General features: G+C 58.8%; 2 protein-coding genes across 4 annotated transcripts in view; one reads left to right on the forward strand and one right to left on the reverse strand.

Moving 5' to 3' along the window:
• The first annotated feature begins 1,470 nt into the window (after positions 1–1,470).
• GALK1 (galactokinase 1) lies at positions 1,471–7,815 on the forward strand. 2 transcript variants are annotated; one of them, XM_036268787.1, is made up of 8 exons: positions 1,471–1,715; positions 2,631–2,820; positions 3,262–3,381; positions 3,573–3,708; positions 3,831–4,012; positions 7,182–7,332; positions 7,408–7,570; positions 7,654–7,815. In XM_036268787.1, exons 1-8 carry the CDS (start codon positions 1,551–1,553, stop codon positions 7,723–7,725), a joined length of 1,179 nt encoding a protein of 392 aa, XP_036124680.1. In that variant the 5' UTR covers positions 1,471–1,550; the 3' UTR covers positions 7,726–7,815. The 2 variants fall into 2 exon arrangements, with proteins under 2 accessions (XP_036124680.1, XP_036124681.1); XM_036268788.1 differs by having other exon boundaries at positions 1,527–1,715; positions 3,831–3,919.
• A 152-nt stretch (positions 7,816–7,967) lies between these two features.
• The window catches only part of ITGB4 (integrin subunit beta 4), a 30,510-nt gene continuing 19,090 nt past the window's right edge, over positions 7,968–19,387 (reverse strand). The window contains exons 27-40 of one of the 2 annotated variants that reach the window (XM_036269131.1): positions 17,118–17,322; positions 16,221–16,378; positions 15,408–15,588; positions 15,137–15,274; positions 13,178–13,360; positions 12,947–13,078; positions 11,563–11,793; positions 10,734–10,964; positions 9,910–10,059; positions 9,189–9,377; positions 8,956–9,111; positions 8,708–8,872; positions 8,510–8,620; positions 7,968–8,403 (exon numbers count right to left, since the gene is read on the reverse strand). In XM_036269131.1, the coding sequence (XP_036125024.1) occupies positions 8,264–8,403; positions 8,510–8,620; positions 8,708–8,872; positions 8,956–9,111; positions 9,189–9,377; positions 9,910–10,059; positions 10,734–10,964; positions 11,563–11,793; positions 12,947–13,078; positions 13,178–13,360; positions 15,137–15,274; positions 15,408–15,588; positions 16,221–16,378; positions 17,118–17,322 (2,370 nt within the window). In that variant the 3' untranslated portion in view covers positions 7,968–8,263. The remainder of the gene's footprint in view (positions 8,404–8,509; positions 8,621–8,707; positions 8,873–8,955; positions 9,112–9,188; positions 9,378–9,909; positions 10,060–10,733; positions 10,965–11,562; positions 11,794–12,946; positions 13,079–13,177; positions 13,361–15,136; positions 15,275–15,407; positions 15,589–16,220; positions 16,379–17,117; positions 17,323–19,387) is intronic. The other variant, XM_036269130.1, reaches the window with a different exon arrangement.

Genomic DNA, 19,387 nt, shown 5'->3' on the forward strand with positions numbered 1-19,387 from the left:
AATAAAGATGATCCCATTCGTTCCTATTATAACATTTTGTTAGAGGGGAATCACTAGCCTCATTTTACAGATGAGAAACCAAGGCTCAGAGAGGTCCAGTCATCTGCCTGAGATCACACTGTAGCAAGGGAAGAGATTGGGGCTCAGGTCTGTTGGACATCAAAGCCGGGATGGGGAGAGGATTCCTGAAGAAGGGGTTGCTTCCCTCACTGCTGCCCCAACAGTATGGTGCCTCTTTGGGAGGCATGGCTTGTGAGTTGAAATCCATTTCAACCAGCCCCAAGATATACTACACACACCATACAGTTCATCCGATTAAAGTGTACAACTCAGCGGGGCCAGTGTGGCTCATGGTTGAGTGTCAATCCATGCACCAAGAGGTTGCCAGTTCGATTCCCGATCAGGGCACATGCACAAGTTGTGGGCCAAACCCCCAGTGGGGGCCATGGAGGAGGCAGCCAATCATGTTCTCTCTTTGATGTTTCTATCTCTCCCTCTCCCTTCCTCTCTCTAAAAATCAATAAAGAAAAAAAAGTGTACAACTCAGTGGTTTTAATATATTCACAGATACGTGCAACCATCACCACAGTGGATCTTACAGCATTTGCCTCACCACAAAGAGAACTCAGTACCTCTAGTTGTCACCCTCTACCACCCTCCACCCCACCATTTTTCTCAGCCCTCAAGAGCCCCTGTGCAGATCAACAGCCCAACCTACCTTAGCAGCTATGGTAGGTCCTTCCACGAGGGGCTGGGCACACTGCTGTCTATTGCCACCCTCCTCCAGCCCTCCATAGCTAGGAGCTGTGACAGTGTGTCCACCCTAGGAAAGGAGTCTGGAGAAAGTAACTCCCTGGTCACCACCAAACTTGGCTTTATCGCTATTTACACTGAGTGCCAGGCCACCCTCTTAGAGACCCATCACCAGGGGCTGGTGACCTCTCACAGCTGCAGGACTCTAGGACCTAGAAGATCTCTCTGGGACACCCACGTCGGCTGAATGGCAGCTGGGTCGCTCTGCCTGTAGGCGGGTGGGGATGGGCACAGAGCCAGGGAAGGGCAGCTCAGACCTCCCAGTCCCGCAAATACTACTCTGGGCCGTACCCACTCAAGTGGGCGCCCAGCGGTCCTTCCCAAAGTCCGGCGCCCCGCCCCCCACAAGAGGACCAGGACTGGAGCAGCAGGCGGGGCGGGGCCAGCAGGGCCGGGCCGGGCCGCGGCCGGAGGGGCGGTGCCAGCGGGCCGTTGCCAGCGGGGCCGGCGGGGCGGGGCGGGGCGCGGCGAGGCCAGCGCGTCCGGGGCGGGGCCAACGGGGCTGGCGGGGCGAGGCCAGCGCTTCCGGGGCGGGGCCGGCGGGGCGGGGCGCGGTGAGGCCAGCGCGTCCGGGGCGGGGCCAGCGGGGCGGGGGCGGGGCCGGCGGGGCGGGGCGGGGCGGGGCGAGGCCGGCGGGGCGGGGCGGAGAGTGCAGGAATGCACGCCACCCGCCGCGGCCCCGCCTCCGAGCATCCAGCGCTGCCTGGCTGCGCCCGCCGAGCTGCGAGGCGAGCGTCATGGCTGCTTCGAGACAACCCCCGGTCGGGGAGCTGCTGGCCGAGGCCCGGAGGGCGTTCCGGGAAGAGTTCGGGGCCGAGCCCGAGCTGGCGGTGTCGGCGCCGGGCCGCGTCAACCTCATCGGGGAGCACACGGACTACAACCAGGGCCTGGTGCTGCCCATGGTGAGGGGCTGGGAGGGGACCCGAGCCGCTCCTGGGGCGCCGGCCGCCCCGCCAGAAGGGCAGGCCTGATGGGCGTGGAGAGGCGCCTTGTCCCCGAGCCGCATTTCAGCTGCAGCCGGTCTGGGGGACCGGCACGTGGGAGAGACCCTGGGACGGGGTATTCCCCAAGTAGGAAGGGAGGAAGCGGGAGTTCGCGAGGAAGTGCGCTGGGAGGGGGTGTGCCGACGCCTTTTCGCTCAAGCACGCCCTCTGTGGACTGCTGATCTTTGCTAGCAACCTGGGAGCCACCTCCAAATCCGATGCCCCCTGTGTGTTGCACATGGAAGGAAGTGCTTTGGACTCTGGCCCTGCAGACCCTGCGGGAAATAGCCCAGAGCCTCTTGGTTCAACCCTGTCAATTTACAGAAGGGGAAACAGTCCCAGAGTGGCCTAGTGATTTGCTCAAGGTCACACAGCTGGTGCTTGGTGAGGCTTCGACTGAACTCAGGCCCCCCAGCTCTCAGCCAGGGATTCTTTCCACCCCATCACACAAGTCCTGCATCTTGGCAAGTGAGTGGGTACAGCACACCTGTGGCCACCCCAACACGGGAAGGCATCAGATGGAGCTCCTCTGATTCGGTTTTTCTTTTGAGTTCTCCCCTGTTCCCCACAGCTGGAAGCCCTCACCCACTGAGGGCAGAGTCCAGGTTTGTACTCAGCACTGATCCTGCCTCTGAAAATCCAGGGGGCAGGGCCTAAGCCCCCAAGGCCAGCTCAGCACTCAGGCTTTTCCCTGAGACACTGTCGTTCCTTTCCTGTTGAGCCTGGTCACCCTCCTGTCTGACCCAGGACCCACATTTTTCAGGACTTGAGTATTGCAGGGGCCTCATCCATTAGCTGGCAGAAGCTTTGCATACACTTTGTCTCTCCTACCAGGCTCTGGAGCTGGTGACCGTGATTGTGGGCAGCCCCCGGGCAGATGGCCTTGTCTCCCTCCTCACCTCCTCTGAGGATGCTGATGAGCCCAGGCGGCTGCAGTTTCCCTTGCCCACAGCCCAGCGGTCACTGGAGCCTGGGATCCCCCGGTGGGCCAACTATGTTAAGGGAGTGATTCAACACTACCCAGGTATGGGACCAGGTCTGAGTCAAGTTCAGTTACCAAGAGCACTACCTCTCAGCCATAAAACCCATTAGCTCATTCTAATCCACTGTGGGGTAGGTTTGCAGGGTAGAGCATCCCTTTGTACAGATCAAGAAACATGTCCCGAGAGGGTCCAGAATTTGCTCTGGGTTGCCCATTACATGATTGGAGGAATCAGGATTCAAACCCTAACCTGTTGGCCTCCAGAGCCCTAAACCAGGAGAACTAGCAAGACTGTCCCAGGAACCTCGGGGCAGAAGGATGGAGGGCCATGGGCCCCTTAACCCAGCGGGTTGGTGGCCTTTGACAATTGAGACACATCCTGGAAGCAGTCACCAGGCAGTTGCCTCACTGCATAACAAAATACACTATGTGCCCATCCTCCCAGACAGCCCAACTTATCATCACCCATCGTTTCCCCTGCAGCTGCCCCTCTCCCTGGCTTCAGTGCAGTGGTGGTCAGCTCAGTGCCCCTGGGGGGTGGGCTGTCCAGCTCGGCAGCCCTGGAAGTGGCCACGTACACCTTCCTGCAGCAGCTCTGCCCAGGTACCTCCTAGAACCCAGCTCCCAACCCAGCCTTCCTTCCCTGAGTCTGCTTGTGGTCAGAGCTTCTCTTGCTGTGGCTTTCCGAGGGGGGGTGGGGAGCCTCTCTGGAGTATTATTGGAACTGCTCCCACCTACCTGCTCCTTGTGCCCCTTCCTGGGCCCCAGTCTCCCCATCTCACCCTGTGCCACAGACTCGGGGACAATAGCTGCCCGGGCCCAGGTGTGTCAGCAGGCCGAACACAGCTTTGCAGGGGTGCCCTGTGGCATCATGGACCAACTCATCGCTCTGCTGGCACAGAAAGACCACGCACTGCTTATTGACTGCAGGTTAGGGGCTGCCCTTGAATCCCCCCACTTCTTGGTGGCACTTCTGGGCAGAGCATGCCCACTGTGGGCCATGGCCAGCAGACACTTGGCCTTGTCATCTCCCCACTCCAACTCCATCCCAGGTCCCTGGAGACAAGCCTGGTGCCACTGTCAGACCCCAAGCTGGCTGTGCTCATCACCAACTCCAACGTCCGCCACTCACTGGGCTCCAGTGAGTACCCCCTGCGGCGGCGCCAGTGTGAAGAAGTGGCCCGGGCACTGGGCAAAGAGAGCCTTCGGGAGGTGCAGATGGAGGAGCTGGAGGGTGAGAACTTGCTGGGTGCACTCTGGAGATAGCTGGGCACCCTGCCGGGGCTGCTAGTGCCTCTTCTCCAGGACTTCTGCCATGCTCTGCCCACTCGCCCAAACCTATTAACCTAGGGCTCCCACTTCAGCAGGGCTGCTTGAAATCGTAATATTGTTTTTCCTAATATGAGAATTGTAGACAAGTACAAAGAAGAAAATAATATGCTATAAGGCCACTACCCAGAGATAGCTACCATTAGCTTTTTAGCGTATTTTCTTCTAATGTTTCTCTACATCTAAATTTTCAAAGTTGAGCATAAACAATATTGTCACTGTCCCCCTTTAAAAATGTTTAACATTTTTCTATGCCATGAAAGACCCATCAACATGGCTTTTTTATTGTTTGTTTGTTTTTTATCCTCACCGGAGGACCTTTTTGCATTTATCTTGAGATAGAGAGGGAGGAAGAGAGAGAGAGAAACATTGATGTGAGAGAGACATTTCGAGTGGCTGTCACCCACACGACCCCAACTGGGGCCGGGGACAAACTGCAACCGAGGTATGTGCCCCTTGCGGGAACTGAACCCCAGCTTCTCTGGTCCGCGGGCCGATGCTCCAACCACTGAGCCAAACCGGCCAGGGCAACATGGCTTTTTTAAAGCTACATAATATTCCACCATCCAGGTACATGATAATTTACTTAACCACTTTCTGATAATCACACCTAACACCATGATGAACGTTTTATCCATAAGTCTTTCTCTGAATTCTTTTTCTTTTTTTTAAAAATTTTTTTCCTTTATTGATTTTAGAGAGAGAGGAAGTGAGTGGGAGAGAGAGATGGAAACATCAATGAGCGGGAACATTGATTGGCCGCCTCCTGCATGCCCCCCATTGAGGATCAGACCCACAACCTGGACATGTGTCCTGACTGGGAATCGAACCGGCGACCTCTTGGTGCATGGGTCGATGCTCAGCCACTGAGCCACACCTGCCAGACTGAATTCTTTTTCTTTAAATTTTTTTTTCTTTATTGATTTTAGAGAGAGAGGAAGGGAGAGGGAGAAACATGGATGAGAGAGAACATCGATTGGCTACCTCCTGCATGCTGCCCACTGGAGATCAGGCCCACAACCTGGGCATGTGTCCTGACCTGGAATTGAACCGGTGACCTTTTGGTGCAGTGTCGATGCTCAACCACTGAGCCACACCGACCAGACTGCATTCTCTTTTTCTTAGGATTAGATTCCTAGGAGCAGGATTATAGAATGAGGAGATACACGTGTTTTTAGCATTCTGATACACATCGCCAGAAGGTAGTCTATTTAAAATTTTGAAGGTTATATAAATATTAACTCATTTAATTCTCTAACAGTTCTGTAGAGTAGATACTATCATTATTACTATTTTTTTTAATCCTCACCCGAGGATATATTTCTATTTATCTTCAGACAGAATGGGAGGGAGAGAGAGAGAAACATCAATATGAGAGCGACACATTGACTGGTTGCCTCCCGCACGGCCCCGACCAGGGCTGGGGACAAACCGCAACCATGGTACATGCCCTTGACCAGAATCGAACCCGTGATTCATTGGTCCGCAGGCTGACGCTCTACCACTGAGCCAAACCAGCCAGGTCAGATTATTTTTTTTTTATGGGGAATGTAGCAGTGCTGAGACTTAAACCCAGACACGTTAGCGTCACAAGTCCACATTCTTAACTCCCAGACCATGCTGCTGCTGGTGGGTGCTGTGCCCTTCCTGGCTGTGCGTGTGCCCATTTCAGGGATACTGACCAGCTCCAAGGGACCATCTTGTCCTTGGTGAACTGTCACATTCAGACTGGCCCCATCTGTTCTGTGCCGGTGACCTTGGCCGAGGTGCTCACACCTGAACACTTGCCCCCCACCCCCAGCCCTCTTGAACCACTCCTGGGGCACTCCCTCTACCTCGGGGGCAGTGCCGGCCTCTGCCTTCTCCAGAGTCCTGCCTGCCACCCCCACCCACTCTGACACCTCCCTCCTTCCTGGCCTCTGCCTGGCTCCCCCAGTTCTGTGAAACATGCCCAGTTTCCCTCCCAAAATGGGTTCTCCTGCCAATCTTGGAAGAATATCTAATGCTTATCACCCCCATTTTTTCATCACTCATTTTTCAAGCCTCTGAATCTGCCTGCCCCCTCCCTTGTCACCTGCCATAACAAGTCTCCCAGGGGCTCCCCACATAAACCTGTGGTGGCCCTGCCCTCCCCCTCAGCGCTGGATCTGCTCCTTCACGGTCCTGTTTCTCTGCCGGCTGCACCAGGCTCTGTCCTCGGCACACGGCTCCAGCCACCGCGGCTCCCTGGACTTGGCTCTGAGCCCGCAGCCCCTCCCCACCTGGGGTCCTGCAGCCTTTACCTGGCTTTCTCCCCACGAGCTTCTCCTGACTCCCCTTGTCTGTGATTCCCTTGGCCTTTTCCCTCCTGTTCGAGACCTCAGAGTCACCTCTAAGACCTCACTGTACCCCCTCCCAGTCATCTCTGACCTCTGTCCCGTCCTGTCCCTCCCCACACCGGGACCCTTGTTGGTCTGTTTCACAGCTGTGGGCTGGGCTCCTGGCACCCACCTCCCGGCCTGGGCCCTCTGCCCAAGGTGCTCACTTGTCTCCTAGCCCAGCTCCGTCCCTCCCTTCCTCCCAAACCTCTGTGGCACCCGCACACGGAACTAAGTAGCCAGACACCTGGGGCTGCGGCTTGCCCTTTCCCCTCTGCGTTCGCTGGAGGGGCAGCCTCTGGTTCCTAGTGTGCCCTGTGCCCTGGAGCCCCAGCCCTCGGAGGCCCTATGGTTGTGACAGAGTAACAGCAGGATTTCTTCCCTCCTGCTCTGTGTGGCCTCTTGAAGGCACCGTTGTGTCCCACTCTCCTTGGAAGCACCAAGAGTCTGGGACTAACTGCTGGTTACTGAGTACCCACTGGGCCAGGCGCCCTGCTGGGAGCTCTGTGTGTTATCAAATCAGGCGGGTGTCCCGCTAGACAGCTGAGGGGAGGGGCTGAAAGCTTAGTGAGCAGCCCACGGTTCTACCTACAGCCTTGTCAGAGCCAGGTTTCCAACTGGGGGCTCCCCTGTCCTGGCGCCGTGGTGTCCCGTCCCCCAGGGTCCGCAGGGTCCCTCCACGGTGGGTGGGGGTCTGCTGACCCCTTTCCTCCGCAGCTGGCAGAGAGCTGGTGAGCAAGGAGGGCTTCCGGCGGGCGCGGCACGTCGTGGGAGAGATTAGGCGCACGGCCCAGGCAGCAGCCGCCCTCCATCGGGGTGACTACAGAGCCTTTGGCCGGCTCATGGTGGAGAGTCACAGCTCCCTCAGGTGAGGCCCCTGGGCACAGGCTGTCCCCAGGGCTGGGGGTTGGTCCCAAGCCCACCCCTCCTGTCTCCTCTGCAGGTATGACTATGAGGTGAGCTGCCCGGAGCTGGACGAGCTGGTGCAGGCTGCGCTGTCTGCACCCGGGGTTTATGGCAGTCGCATGACAGGCGGTGGCTTCGGTGGCTGCACAGTGACTTTGCTGGAGGCCTCTACCGCTTCCCAAGCCATGCAGCACATACAGGTGGGCGGGGCCGGGGCCTGGGGTGGGGGTGGCGGGAGCAGGTTCCCAGGGCCCTGCAAGCTCAGACCTTACCTCTCCCACAGGCGCAGTACAGTGGTACGGCCACCTTCTACCTCTCCCAGGCGGCTGACGGTGCCAAGGTGCTGCACTTGTGAGGTGCTGCCCCGCCACGGCCCGCTGCGGCCCTGGTCTGCCACACAGCAAGCCAGGAAGCTCCGTGCCTCTGGCATCTGCCCACTGCATCTGGGTGCTCAATAAACTTGTGCCTCAGACCACAAATACCCACCTGCCTCTCGAGGTGGGTGTGTGCTTGGCCATCAGAGAAGGGTGGGTGTCAGAACCGCTCCCCTGCTCTGGGCAGGCCCCGGGAGAACAGACAGGCAGAGCCAAGCAGTAGCAAAATCTTTTATTACGTGCCGAACAAAGCTGGGGCCTCGTCATGCTGGTCTCAGCTCTTTGGTTACAAATGTGCTAGGGTCAGGTGGGTAGGGGCAGCCAGAAGGGCCTGCCAGGACCTGTGCCCCCTTCATGCCGGCAAGAGGACACCTACTCCCAGAGGCAGTGGCCCTGTGATCAGCAAGTGGGTGGGTGGGGCCGCCAGGGTCCAAGGATGGTGTAACTGAGTCAGCACCAGGGAGGGGAGGGGGCAGTGGGGGCCTAGGTTCTAGGACACACCTGGTCGGGGTGGGGAGCTCAGGTCTGGAAGAACTGTTTGTCCACCTGGGTACTGAGGGTCCCACTGGTGGTCAGCGTCTGGCTTACAAACTCCTGGGTCACATGCCGGGTGAGGGAGCCACCTGTTTCCAGGTGCTGGGACCCCAGGGTCAGTCCATCTACAAGGGAAGACATGTTGAAGCACCCTGTCTAGGTCCCTGCCCTCTTCCTCTGTTAGTTCCGTGCTCCCCCAGGAACGTCAGGAGCCCCAACCCGGCAACTCACCCAGCAGGAAGGGCTCGGTGGTGCTGGTGTGGGTAGTGGTGATGCTGCTGTACTCGCCTGGCAGCGGGTGCTGGTAGAGCCTGGAGTGGCTGCCCAGCTGTGGGAAGGGGCCTAGAGGACAGATGAGCCACTCAGGGGGCGGTGCAAGACGGTGCGGTCAGAGAAAGGATGGGGTAGGGAGGGGGCAAGGAGCCCTACCTCCATCCTGGGACTCGATGGTGATGATGCCCTCACGCTCCGGCCCAAAGCCCTGGGTGGTCTTGGCCTGCACCTTGAACTTGTAGGGCACGTTCTCACTGAGGCCCGGCACTGTCAGCCTGCTCTCGGGGCTGTCGCCGTCCACCAGGAAGGTGGTGGCTGGCTCTGAGCAGGGGACATGCCTTTAGCCTCCCTGGCTCCCTCTCCGCCCTTCCCCTGGCCACCCCTGTCCCTGGGGCGGGCAGCACCTCCTCCGTGGGCCATCTCACAGGTCACCAGGTAGCCCAGGATATCCCCATCAGGCCTGCGCGGCCGCTCCCAGCTCAGCTGCAATGAGTCGGGGCTCAGGGCGGTGAACACCAGTGGGCCTGGGGCGCTGGGTGTGCTCAGAGTGAAGGCAGAGCCTGGGGGCAGCAGAGGGAAGGGGTCAGCGGGAGGGAGGGTGGGAGGGGGCAGCCATGGGGGAGTGGGAGGAACTCACCTGGCAGGGGGCAGAGTGGGCTCTGAGGGTGCACCTGTGACTCAATGGTGATGACGCCCTCACGCTCTGGGCCCCAGCCTTCCTGGCTCTGGGCCCGCACACGGAACACGTAGGAGTGGTTGGGCAGGAGGTCTTCCACCACCACGGAAGTCTGGCTGGGGTTGGGGATGTTGACCCGATGCAGCTCACCTGGATTGAGGGCGGGGCGGGAGCAGCTTTATTCCTACTCCTGGCCTGACCCTCCCCTCGGCTGTTGCCAAGACCTGGTCATCACCCTCCCAGGATTAGCTGCGGGTTGGGGTCAGCCTGGCACGGTACGGCTGTTCACGCTGTACACTATACAGGGATGAGTGGGGCCTGAAACCCCATCTATGTTCTGGCTGTTTATGGGCCCAGGCCCTGCTGCCCTGAATGTGTCTGCCCAGAGAAGTGCCCCTTCTCAGTTCCTGCTAAGGCGTCTAGGCCGGCAGAGGCCCTGGGTCGCAAGGCCGGTGAGGCCTCGTCGGGCAAAACCTAGCATAGGGAATAACCTGGAGAGTCCCAGGGAGGTGGATGAGGACTCAGAAGAGAGGACGCAATGCAGGACAGTGTGGGTGGGTGGGACTTCAGTGTTCAAGGGACTTGGGTGGATTCCTGCCACGGCTACGTGCCCCGCGCGTCCCAGCACGGCCCCAGGTCTGACTAGGCCACTCCCCACAGCCCGCGTGCGGCCGAGCCTCACCGCCGTTCAGCTGCTGGTACTCCACGCTGTAGCCCTGCAGCGCCCGCTCACACTGCGGCTCTTGCCAGCTCACTTTCAGAGACGTGGGCCCCAGGGCTGAGAACACCAGCCGGGTGGGTGTGTTGGGCACACCTGCAGCCAAGCGGGAACCTGGACGCAAGAGGCCACAGTCAGCCTGGGTCAGGGGTCCCTGAGCAGGAGTCCTAGTTCAACGCCTGACCTCAGCTGTCCTGACTGCTGGCCAGGTGGTTCACTCACTCTGCAACACCCTGTCCAGGCCACCCAGCACCTCCCGCATGTCCTCAGAGTGCGTGTGGGCCCCGCTTGTGCAAGAGGGCAAGCGTGAGCCCCCCGCCCCTCAGCCGGCCAGGCGCCTCGTGCCCCAGCCCAGCCCCCCTGATGTTAGGCATCAGCGCTGATGTGGATGGAATGGAGGAAACGGTGGTGTCATAGGCAGTGACTGCAGCGGGCCACGGATGATAGATGGAGCAGGACAGCTGTGGACGGCCACCCTGTACTACCTGGGCCCCAAGAAGGCGCTGCTGGCTGCCCAGCCAGGATTATAGAGCCTGATGAGTCCCTGAAAGGGGGCAACCCCTTCATCTGAGCCCGACTCCAGGCCCCCAAGGCCCAAGACAGCGGAAGCCTGCTCCTCCCGTCTTCCCAGATGGGAGGGAGGCCTAGGGTGGGACAAAACAGGAGTGAGGGGGCAGGAAGCCTGTGTTGGAGGATGGGCAGGGGGCCAGCAGGCCAGCAGCCTGCGCCTCCTGGAGCTGGAAGGGATAAGGTCAGCAGGAGAGGCAGGGTTGGTGACGGGCACTCACTTTGGGAGGAGAGGGAGGTGAGGGTAGAGTAGTCCCTGGGCAGCGTGCCCGAGTGTTCTGTGCGGGTCAGTGAATGGTAGTCCCTCGTGAGGGTGGAGGATGTGCTCAGCACTCGGTGGGGCAGGTGTGGGCTCAGGTGGGTTCCATAGACGGCATTGGTGGTGGTCATCCTGTGCAGGGAGTTGGCACTGCCCGGGAAGGCAAAGTCCATCCGCCCATTTACCAGGTGCTCTGCAGAGGAGAACAGGGTCACTTGGACAGGCCAGCACCCGACCTGGTGGCCCTGGAATTCCGGGATCACCTATCTCCTCTCTAGAGGCCTTGGCATAAATACAACCAGCCTCCCTTGGCCCACAAGGGACAGGGACCCAATGTCCCTGAGGAGTCCAAGGGGCCACACAGGCTTCTGCAACCCGCATTCTCTGGCCAAGCAGGATGCCACTATGGACCGTGTGAACACTGCTGGCCCCAGCTAGGGACTCACTGCCCCTGCAGTCGGCCCTACCCTGGCAGAGCCCAACGCCTGCCTGCCGTCCCGAGGCCTTTCCCGAGCTCCACTGGGCTCGCGGGGCCTGCCCACTGGCCACAACAGCCCTCGGAGGTTGTTTGCACCCAGCTGGGCAGGCATCATAGCGAGGTCACTGCCCCTGGGGGCAGCCCTGCTTTGGGGAGAGCCCTGCGGGTTCTCTGGCTCTGCGAGGGGGGCATCTGGCTCATCCCCTGGCAAGGGAAGTTCCTTAATGGGCGGCCTGGGCACAGCGAGCCCAGGCTGGGGCTCTGAGGCAGCCAACGAGGGCGCCTCGGTGGGTGCGGGGTCAGGGCGCGTCACCTCCGGGGGGCCCAGGCGCGGAGCCGCGGGCCAAGCCGCCTCCCTCCCCCACTGTTCCCCCCGCGCCCCCTTGGGCGCCGTCGTCCGGGGGCCCGCGGGGCGGCTCGGCGGCGTCGGAGGAGCGCCCGCTGCTGGCGGACAGGCGCGGGATGAGCTCCGGGGGCAGCCGCCACGTGACGCGCCGCAGGTCCAGCTCCTCCCCCAGCAGGGGCTCGAACTTCCAGCCGGCGCCTTGGGAACAACGAAGGGCGCGTTGGCACCGTCGGTGGGCGCGGGAGGGTGCGGGCGGAGGCCATTGGCGCCGCGGCGTGGGCGGTCCTCGGGCTCTTTGGGGTCCAGGTGGGGGTGGGGGTGGGGTGGGTGCACTGCAGGGACGGGGAGCTGGGCGACAGGCAAGACCTTTAGCCGGCGCCCTGCACGTGAGCCGATGCAGCCTGGGTGGCAGCTGATGAGGAAGAACCCCTGGACCAGCCAGGAGGTGGGGTCGCCCTGGCTTTGTCACCAGCTGTGAAGGCTCCCTGCTCTGAGCCTGTTTCCTGTCTGCACAATGGAGAAAGTGATCTCCCCCTGTCCAGCTCCCTGGGGACAGTTCCAGAAGCCAGAATGTTCACAGGTAGTGTTAGGAGCCTCGAACGGGCACACCTGAGTCATACCCTGACACCTCTCAAGACTCAGGCTTAGGTTCCTTAAGCCCAAGCTCAGCCCTGTTAGGACAGGTGTGTGTTCACTGGGGCCTGAGGCATAGACAAGGATGGAAAGAAAAGACACCCTGGGGAGTGTGACACCCTGGCACTGTGTGACTGGCATCCCATTTCACAGCTCAGAAGACGGGCACAGAGAGGGAAGGTGATTTATCTGAGTCCCCACAGTGGAACCAGGAACTAAAATTGCGTAGCCAAGAGTCCCGGCCGAGGGCTCTTTGCGCCACAGTGTGTAGGAATCAAGGAGGGAGAAGGAACAGGGTGAGCGGCTGCTCTGGGGCTCCTGGGCCATGCCCGCCTCTGCCCACATATCCCTGTTCCCTGGAGGCGCCTGAGGGTGACTCCAAGACGCAGCTGGTGAGATTTCAGTCGCCAAGCTGTGTTTCCACGTGGCCCCGTGGGCATGAGTCCATGCACACCCGCACGAGTCTGAGCATCTGCCCCCAGCACATTCTGCCTCCCTGGCCTCAGGTGTGCATGTAGATGCACGTGTGCCACGTTGGCTTTGTCCCCTCTGTGCCTGCCACATTGTTGGCTCTGCAAATATTCCTCTGGGCCTGAGAGAGGACTTTCAGTTTTGACCTTTATGCCCAGTGGTCATTGGCCCCTTTGTTCTCTCTAGTGACAGCTTCACCCTCTACCCAGAACCACCACCTTCCTCTCAGGGGTCACAGCCCACTCACCTGTGTCATCGGAGACACTGGGCCTCTGGCTGCCAGACGGGGAGCGTAGAACTTCATCGCTGTACATGAGGTAGTTTTCATAGTCTTCCCCACCCTGGGCGTCCACAATGGGGATGTCGGGGATGATGGGGACTGCAGGGGAGGGAGGGGGTGAGCCAGGGCCACAGCCTTGGCCTCCTGTCCCCTACCCCCAGCCCCCATCTGCCTTAAGCCTCCCCGCCCACCACTCACTGGACATGGGCCGCTTGGGCTGGGTGGCCAGGTTGATGATGGCTTCCCGCTCCGGCCCCCAGCCTGCCCCATTGCGCGCCTTCACCGTGTAGCGGTACGGCTGGGACTCCCGCAGGTTCTCAATGAGCAGCATCCGCTTCTTGGGGCTGTCTACCAGCACCTTCTTCATGGGCCCGATGGGTCCTGGGGCAGGGAGAGTGCTTCAGAGGGGTCATCCAGGTTCGGGCCTGGTCCCAGCTCTGCCTCTGACATAGCAGGACCCGAATGGCGCCCAGGGGGCTCAGGGAACAAGGCAGGGAGGAGCAGCTACTGAACCCCGCGGTGTGCCAACCCCTGAGAACCTGGGCGTGACTGGCTTAGAGGTGTCACCGACTCTCTGAAGGGCTCATTGCTACGTTGAGCGGCAGAATCAGGACAAGACAAGTTGGATCCATTGTCACCTGTACTAATTGGTAAGGAGTCCTGTGTTCAAGGTGCCTCTGTGGGCGAGGCTCGCCCAGAGGTGAGGGCACTGTCAGCACGCACGCCTCCCTGTCCACAAGCAGACCCCAGATGTTCTGCTGAGGACGTGAAGGCGGAGCCCTGGAAATGCCCACCACCCACCTGCTGCCCTGTGGTCGTGTGGCAAGCATGGGAGGAGAGAGGCCAGCGCAGGGGAGCTGCACTTCGGGGCGGGCGGAAGCTTCTGGAGCTCAGGGTGTCAGGGTAGAGTGGCAGCCGTGCAGTGCTACTGAGTGTCACATCAGCAGAGAGCAGAGGCCAAGTGTCTCCTCCCCTGACACCGAGAAGGGTGGACACACAGATCTGGGAGAAAGGAGACCGAAGCGGCTCTGGGGGAGCCACCACCCCTAGGCCCAGACAGGACGAGACAGGGCCTCCCCTGTTGGAAGACGCCCGGGAGACCAGAACACATCCCAGTTTCCAGAGGTGCAAAGGAGGGCTCTGAAAAGGGACACCTCATAACCTTAATATCCACACCCAGCGAACAACTGTTGCTCAAAGAACTGGCTGATGAAGACCTGTGAGCCTGCGGAGGTCTCTCACTTCGAGGTGGCGGCTGCCCTTGGCCCAGCCCCTTGCCCCCCTGCCAGCTAGTGGGAGAAGGGGAGAGGGCACCAACATGCTGATGCCCTCGGGCTGGGAAAGCTGCCTGCACATCCAGGCTGAAGCCACGGGCTGACACTCTCAGGCAGGGACTTCTGTCGGGACAGGTCACTCCTGGGATTAAAGGCAGGGTCAGAGGAGACTCCCCAACGTGAACTCGGTGTCGTAAAGAACCAGGTGTCGTAAACTCAGAGTGAGCCAAGGACCTGACGCAGCTGCCGAGAAGGTTGTGCTTGGGCTGCCTGGTTAGTAAAGAGCCACAAGCCTGATGCCCAGAACAATCCAACCCTGCTGCCCTCTGCCCAGTGGGCCACCCAGGGTGCTGAGCCTGGCCGCCTGAGGGCACACAGGTCATACGCCTGACCAAGCAGGGGTGAGGGTGCGAGGAGGAGGTCCCTGAACCAGGTGAGGGGTTGGACCAACTTCCCTCAGATGCTTTCTCATCTGGACAACTGGCAGGGGTCGCGTACACTTGCCTCCCTTCCCAGACTGCTTCTGCCGGGGCTGCCAGAAAATACTGCACGAAATGTACTAAAACACTTGCTTAGCTGGAATTCAGGATGCCCTGTTCCAATTTGCTAAATCTGGCAACCTGACTCTGGCCCTACAGGGACGGTGTAAAAATGAGCCATTCGCGTGACTTGTATGGGAAGGCACCCCTACCTGTGACCCCACTGCGTGTGTATAATCTCAGGCCTTCTGGGCCTGACCTGATGGAACCTGGCCTAATGATGTCTCAGGCAACCAGTGGGGGTTCATCCACGGAACAGCACAATGTGGCCTCCCTCCCAGTCTTTGCCCCTTTCCTTCCATGGCTGCCACCCCTGGGGCCGAAGGAGGGGTCAAGGTCCTTACGATTGTCCTCATTGACCAGGCCGTAGCAGACCTCATAGGCCGTGATCTCGCCGTTGGTCTCGGCTGGCTCAGCCCAGCTCAGCTGGGTCACGGTGGAGGAGACGACGTTGAAAGCCAGCCGCCCCGGCTCACTGGGTACTGGGGGTGGGGACAGTGCAGGAAGAGAGCTGTCAGTGGCAGAGGGAGGGCGGAGGTCCGGGAGGTGGTGGAGCAGGGCTGGGCACAGGCATCAGGGTACCAAGGATGGGTGGATGGTGGAGGGGAGGCTCACCTTCCTGGTGGGTGCGGCAGGACACCAAGGAGCTGTAGGGGCCCTCACCCTGTGTTCCATAGGCACACACCTTCATCTCATAGTCGCAGTATGGGTACAGGTTGGTGAGCTCTACCGAGGGCACCTTGCTATCAAGCAGGTGGGCATCGGCCTCAGAGTCACCCTGGATCCAGTACCTCACCTGCACCCAGGGGAGGGATTAGTCAGTGGGGAACCTCAAGTGCCAGAGCAGCGTGCACCCCCAGTGACCTCCTGCCCTACTCTCCCCTTTGCACAGATGAGACACCAAAGCTTTGAGGTGTTGGGTGACCTGCCAGGTTCATACAGTGGGGCTGGAGCAAAGCAGGTGTCTCCTGGGTGGGGGATGGACCACATTCCAGGAAGGAGGGAAAATGTCTTTTTTTTTTTTTTTTATCCTCACCGGAGGACATTTTTCCAATTTTTGAGAGGGAGAGAGAGAGAGAGAGAAACATCGACGTGAAAGGGACACATCGAATGGCTGCCTCCTGCGTGACCAACCAGGGCCGGGGACAAACTGCAACCGAGGTACATGCCCTCAGCAGGAACCGAACCCGGGTCTCTCGGGACCTCAGGCCAACGCTCTAACCGCTGAGCCAAACCGGCCAGGGCTTGGGAGGGAAAATGTCTTGATAGCTCCCTGGGCACAGAAGGGCATTCCCCCTGTCCAACAGTGCTCGGCCCATGGGGGCTAAGCATGCCCTCTGCTCCCCCTCAGGGTGCTCTGGCCTTGGGAAGCCACCTCCCCAGTGGTTGCCAGGCCTCACCACCCACTCCTTCACTGCCCCACCTTACCCTGTACCCTGTCGGTTTGCCAGGAGGGGGCAGCCAGTTGAAGTGGATCTTCCGAGACCCGGCGGCTTTGGCATTGGGGTTCTGTGGGGCACCCAGGTCACTCTTGCTGACTGGGAGTGACTTCAGGGTCTGGTTCATGAGGGTCAGGTCCAGATCTTCTGTAAAGGGTGAAGTCAAGGAGGGGCAGCCAGCTCAGACAGCCCCTCTTTGAGGGGGACAGGAACCCACTCTCACCACCAGGGGGCGCAGGAGACCCAGTAAAACAACCAACTGCACTCAGCTGATACCTGCCCTGAAGAGTCTCTCTGCTGGTGCCCCCTCTGGTGCCACACGGGGTACCTTACCAAGCTTGGGAGGGGACCCAGGAGGGTCCATGGAGGAATGAGGAAGAGGAGGGACATCGTTTGCCTCTCTTTCTCCCTTGGCAGCCAAGGGAATGTTCCACACGAGGACATTTTCTCCTTCTCTCCCTACCCTGCCCCCCTCTGCTGAGAATCCTCCCTCCACTCCTGTTTTTCCCATAAGCCTCCTCTTGGGGATTCGCTCACAGACTCGAGGCTAAGGAACCCTCAGAACTAATCGTGTCACTCCAACTGCAAACACCTGCATTTTAGTTGAAACTAAGGCGGATGGTGGCCAAATAACCCTGCCTCCCTGGTTGAGAGTAGGGTGCAGGATATGCTGGAGTTTCCAATAAATGACAAATACGTCACTTAGGGTAAGTATAGCCTCAATACTGCATGGAATATACTTATATTGCAAATGTGCTCGTCGTTTATCTGAAATGGAAATTTAACTGGACGGCCTACATTTTTACTTGCTAAAACGGGCAGCCTTCATGGAGAGGACCCCAGCCTTCCCTCCCCACCTGCTTAAACGGACCCTGGCTCTGCCTACCTCGGTCCCCAATGATGACAGTGGCCGAGTGGGGCTGGCCCAGGCGGGCCCCGAATTTGGGGTTGCTGAGTTGGATGTTGAAACGGCGGGTCTGCCGGCCCCGCAAGAGGGAGTCCATCTCCTGCAGCTCCAGGAGCTTCACCTGTAGCTCCTTCCAGGCCTCCCCAGGCTGGAACAGTAGCTCGCCCTCCGTGGGGATGTAGTCCTGGGAACGGGAAGGGGTCAGACCAGCTGCATGCTCCACCCCAACCTCATGGTTACTGCAGACCACCACGCACAGGCTGTCCCAGGTATCTTTTGTGTGTCACTTTACAAATATTAGCTCATTTCATCCTCACAGCAGTGTGAGGTAGTAATATTTTGTCCCCACTTTATAGATGAAAAATTGAGGCACAGCCCTGGCTGGTTTGGCTCAGCGGTTAGAGCGTCGGCCTGCGGTCCTGAGAGACCCGGGTTCGGTTCCCGCTAAGGGCGCGTACCTCGGTTGCAGTTTGTCCCCGGCCCTGGTCGGTCGTGCGGGTGGCAGCCACTCGATGTGTCCCTTTCACATCGATGTTTCTCTCTCTCTCTCTGTTCCTCTCTCTCCCTCCCACTCTACCTGAACAAAAAAATGGAAAAATGTCCTCGGGTGAGGATTAAAATAAATAAAGAAAGAAAGAAAAATTGAGGCACAGAGGTGAAGAAACTTGTCCAAGTTCACACAGGTAGTTGTGGTGGAGCCAGGATTTGAACCACTTTCTGGGTTCTGGCACAGAGAGAGACAGGGGTGCATAGCAGATCCAGAGAGTCCAACACAGGCAGGCTCTCGTTCCGGAGGAGCTAGGATTTTCAGGTCCCCCACACTGTGGCTCTGAAGTCTAGGATCCTGCCAGCCCCCAGGTCCTGCCTCCTGGGTGGGATGCTTCCATCAACTCTGGCTTTCTACTTTCTTTTTTTTTTTTGGTACATGCCCCTAGCAGGAACCGAACCCGGGCTCTCTGGTCCTCAGGCTGATGCTCCAACCGCTGAGCCAAACCGGCCAGGGGTGGCTTTCTACAGTCAATGCCTCGGGGAGCTTTCCTGAGTGTCCCACTGTGCACACAGTGAATCAACTGAAACGTGAGTGGGCGCAATCCTCACGTGAGACCGCTAGGTGGCGCTCCAAAACTAACATTCCAATCCCAGGCACAGCTAGTCAGGCCCACTGAACCTACCAGGCAAATTCAAATGCTACAAAACCCAGAAAGTGAGACAGTAAGTGTAAGAAAAGCAGGAGTCGCCTGCAAGGCAATTGATGTGGGCTGGGAGTGGGGTGGTGCTTCAGAAATGTCAACGTATGCCCAGACAGTGTGGCTCACTGGTTGAGCATCGATCCATGCACCAAGAGGTCGCCGGTTCGATCCCCGGTCAGGGCACATGCCTAGGTTGTGGGCCCCATACCCACTGGGGGGCATGCAGGAGGCAGCTGGTCGATATTCTCTCTCATCGATGTTTCTATCTCTCTCTCCCTCTCCCTTCTTCTCTCTCTAAAAATTATTTTAAAAAATGTCAAAGTCATGGCCCTGGCCGGTTTGGCTCAGCAGTTAGAGTGTCAGCCCACAGACCAAGGAGTCATGGGTTCGAGTATGGCCAAGGGCACACACCTCAGTTGCAGTTTGTCCCTGGCCCTGGCTGGGGTCATGCAGGAGGCGACCAATCAACGTGTCTCTCACATCGATGTTTCTCTCTCTCCCCCTCCCTCCCACTCTATCTGAAGATAAATGGGAAAATATCCTATGGTGAGAATTAAAAAAAAAAATAAAGTAATAATAATAATAAAAAAGTCATGAAAGACAAAGCTGGGGAATTGCTCTGGATTGAAAGACGCCTGGCAGCAAACTACAATGCCAGCTCTGGTCCCTGGTTTGGGGAAAAAGCAGTCACACATGGGGACAAGTGAACACAGGGAGATCTGAACATGGACCAATTGATAGGTACGAGTGTGATGTGAAGTTCTTAAGTTTGGTAATGACGTTGTTTTGCAGAATGACCTTGCTCTCTCGGCAGAGACTGCAGAAGTGTTTAGGGTCGCCATGAAGTCTACGGCTTCGACGAGCTCAGCAAATAGAACTAAACAAAACGACTCTCTCTTCCTTTCTCTCTGCAGTCACAGATGTAAAGATATAACTATAGCCGTATCTGTATAACTAGATCTGTATAGAAAGAGAGGGAGCAGATGCAAACAACTGGTGGGTGTGTGTAAAGGGTACATATGTGCTCATTTTATTCATTTTTCTACTTTTTCAGTAGGT

The sequence above is a fragment of the Molossus molossus genome, unplaced genomic scaffold (genome assembly GCF_014108415.1).
Source record: "Molossus molossus isolate mMolMol1 unplaced genomic scaffold, mMolMol1.p scaffold_m16_p_19, whole genome shotgun sequence".
NCBI lineage: Eukaryota > Metazoa > Chordata > Mammalia > Chiroptera > Molossidae > Molossus > Molossus molossus.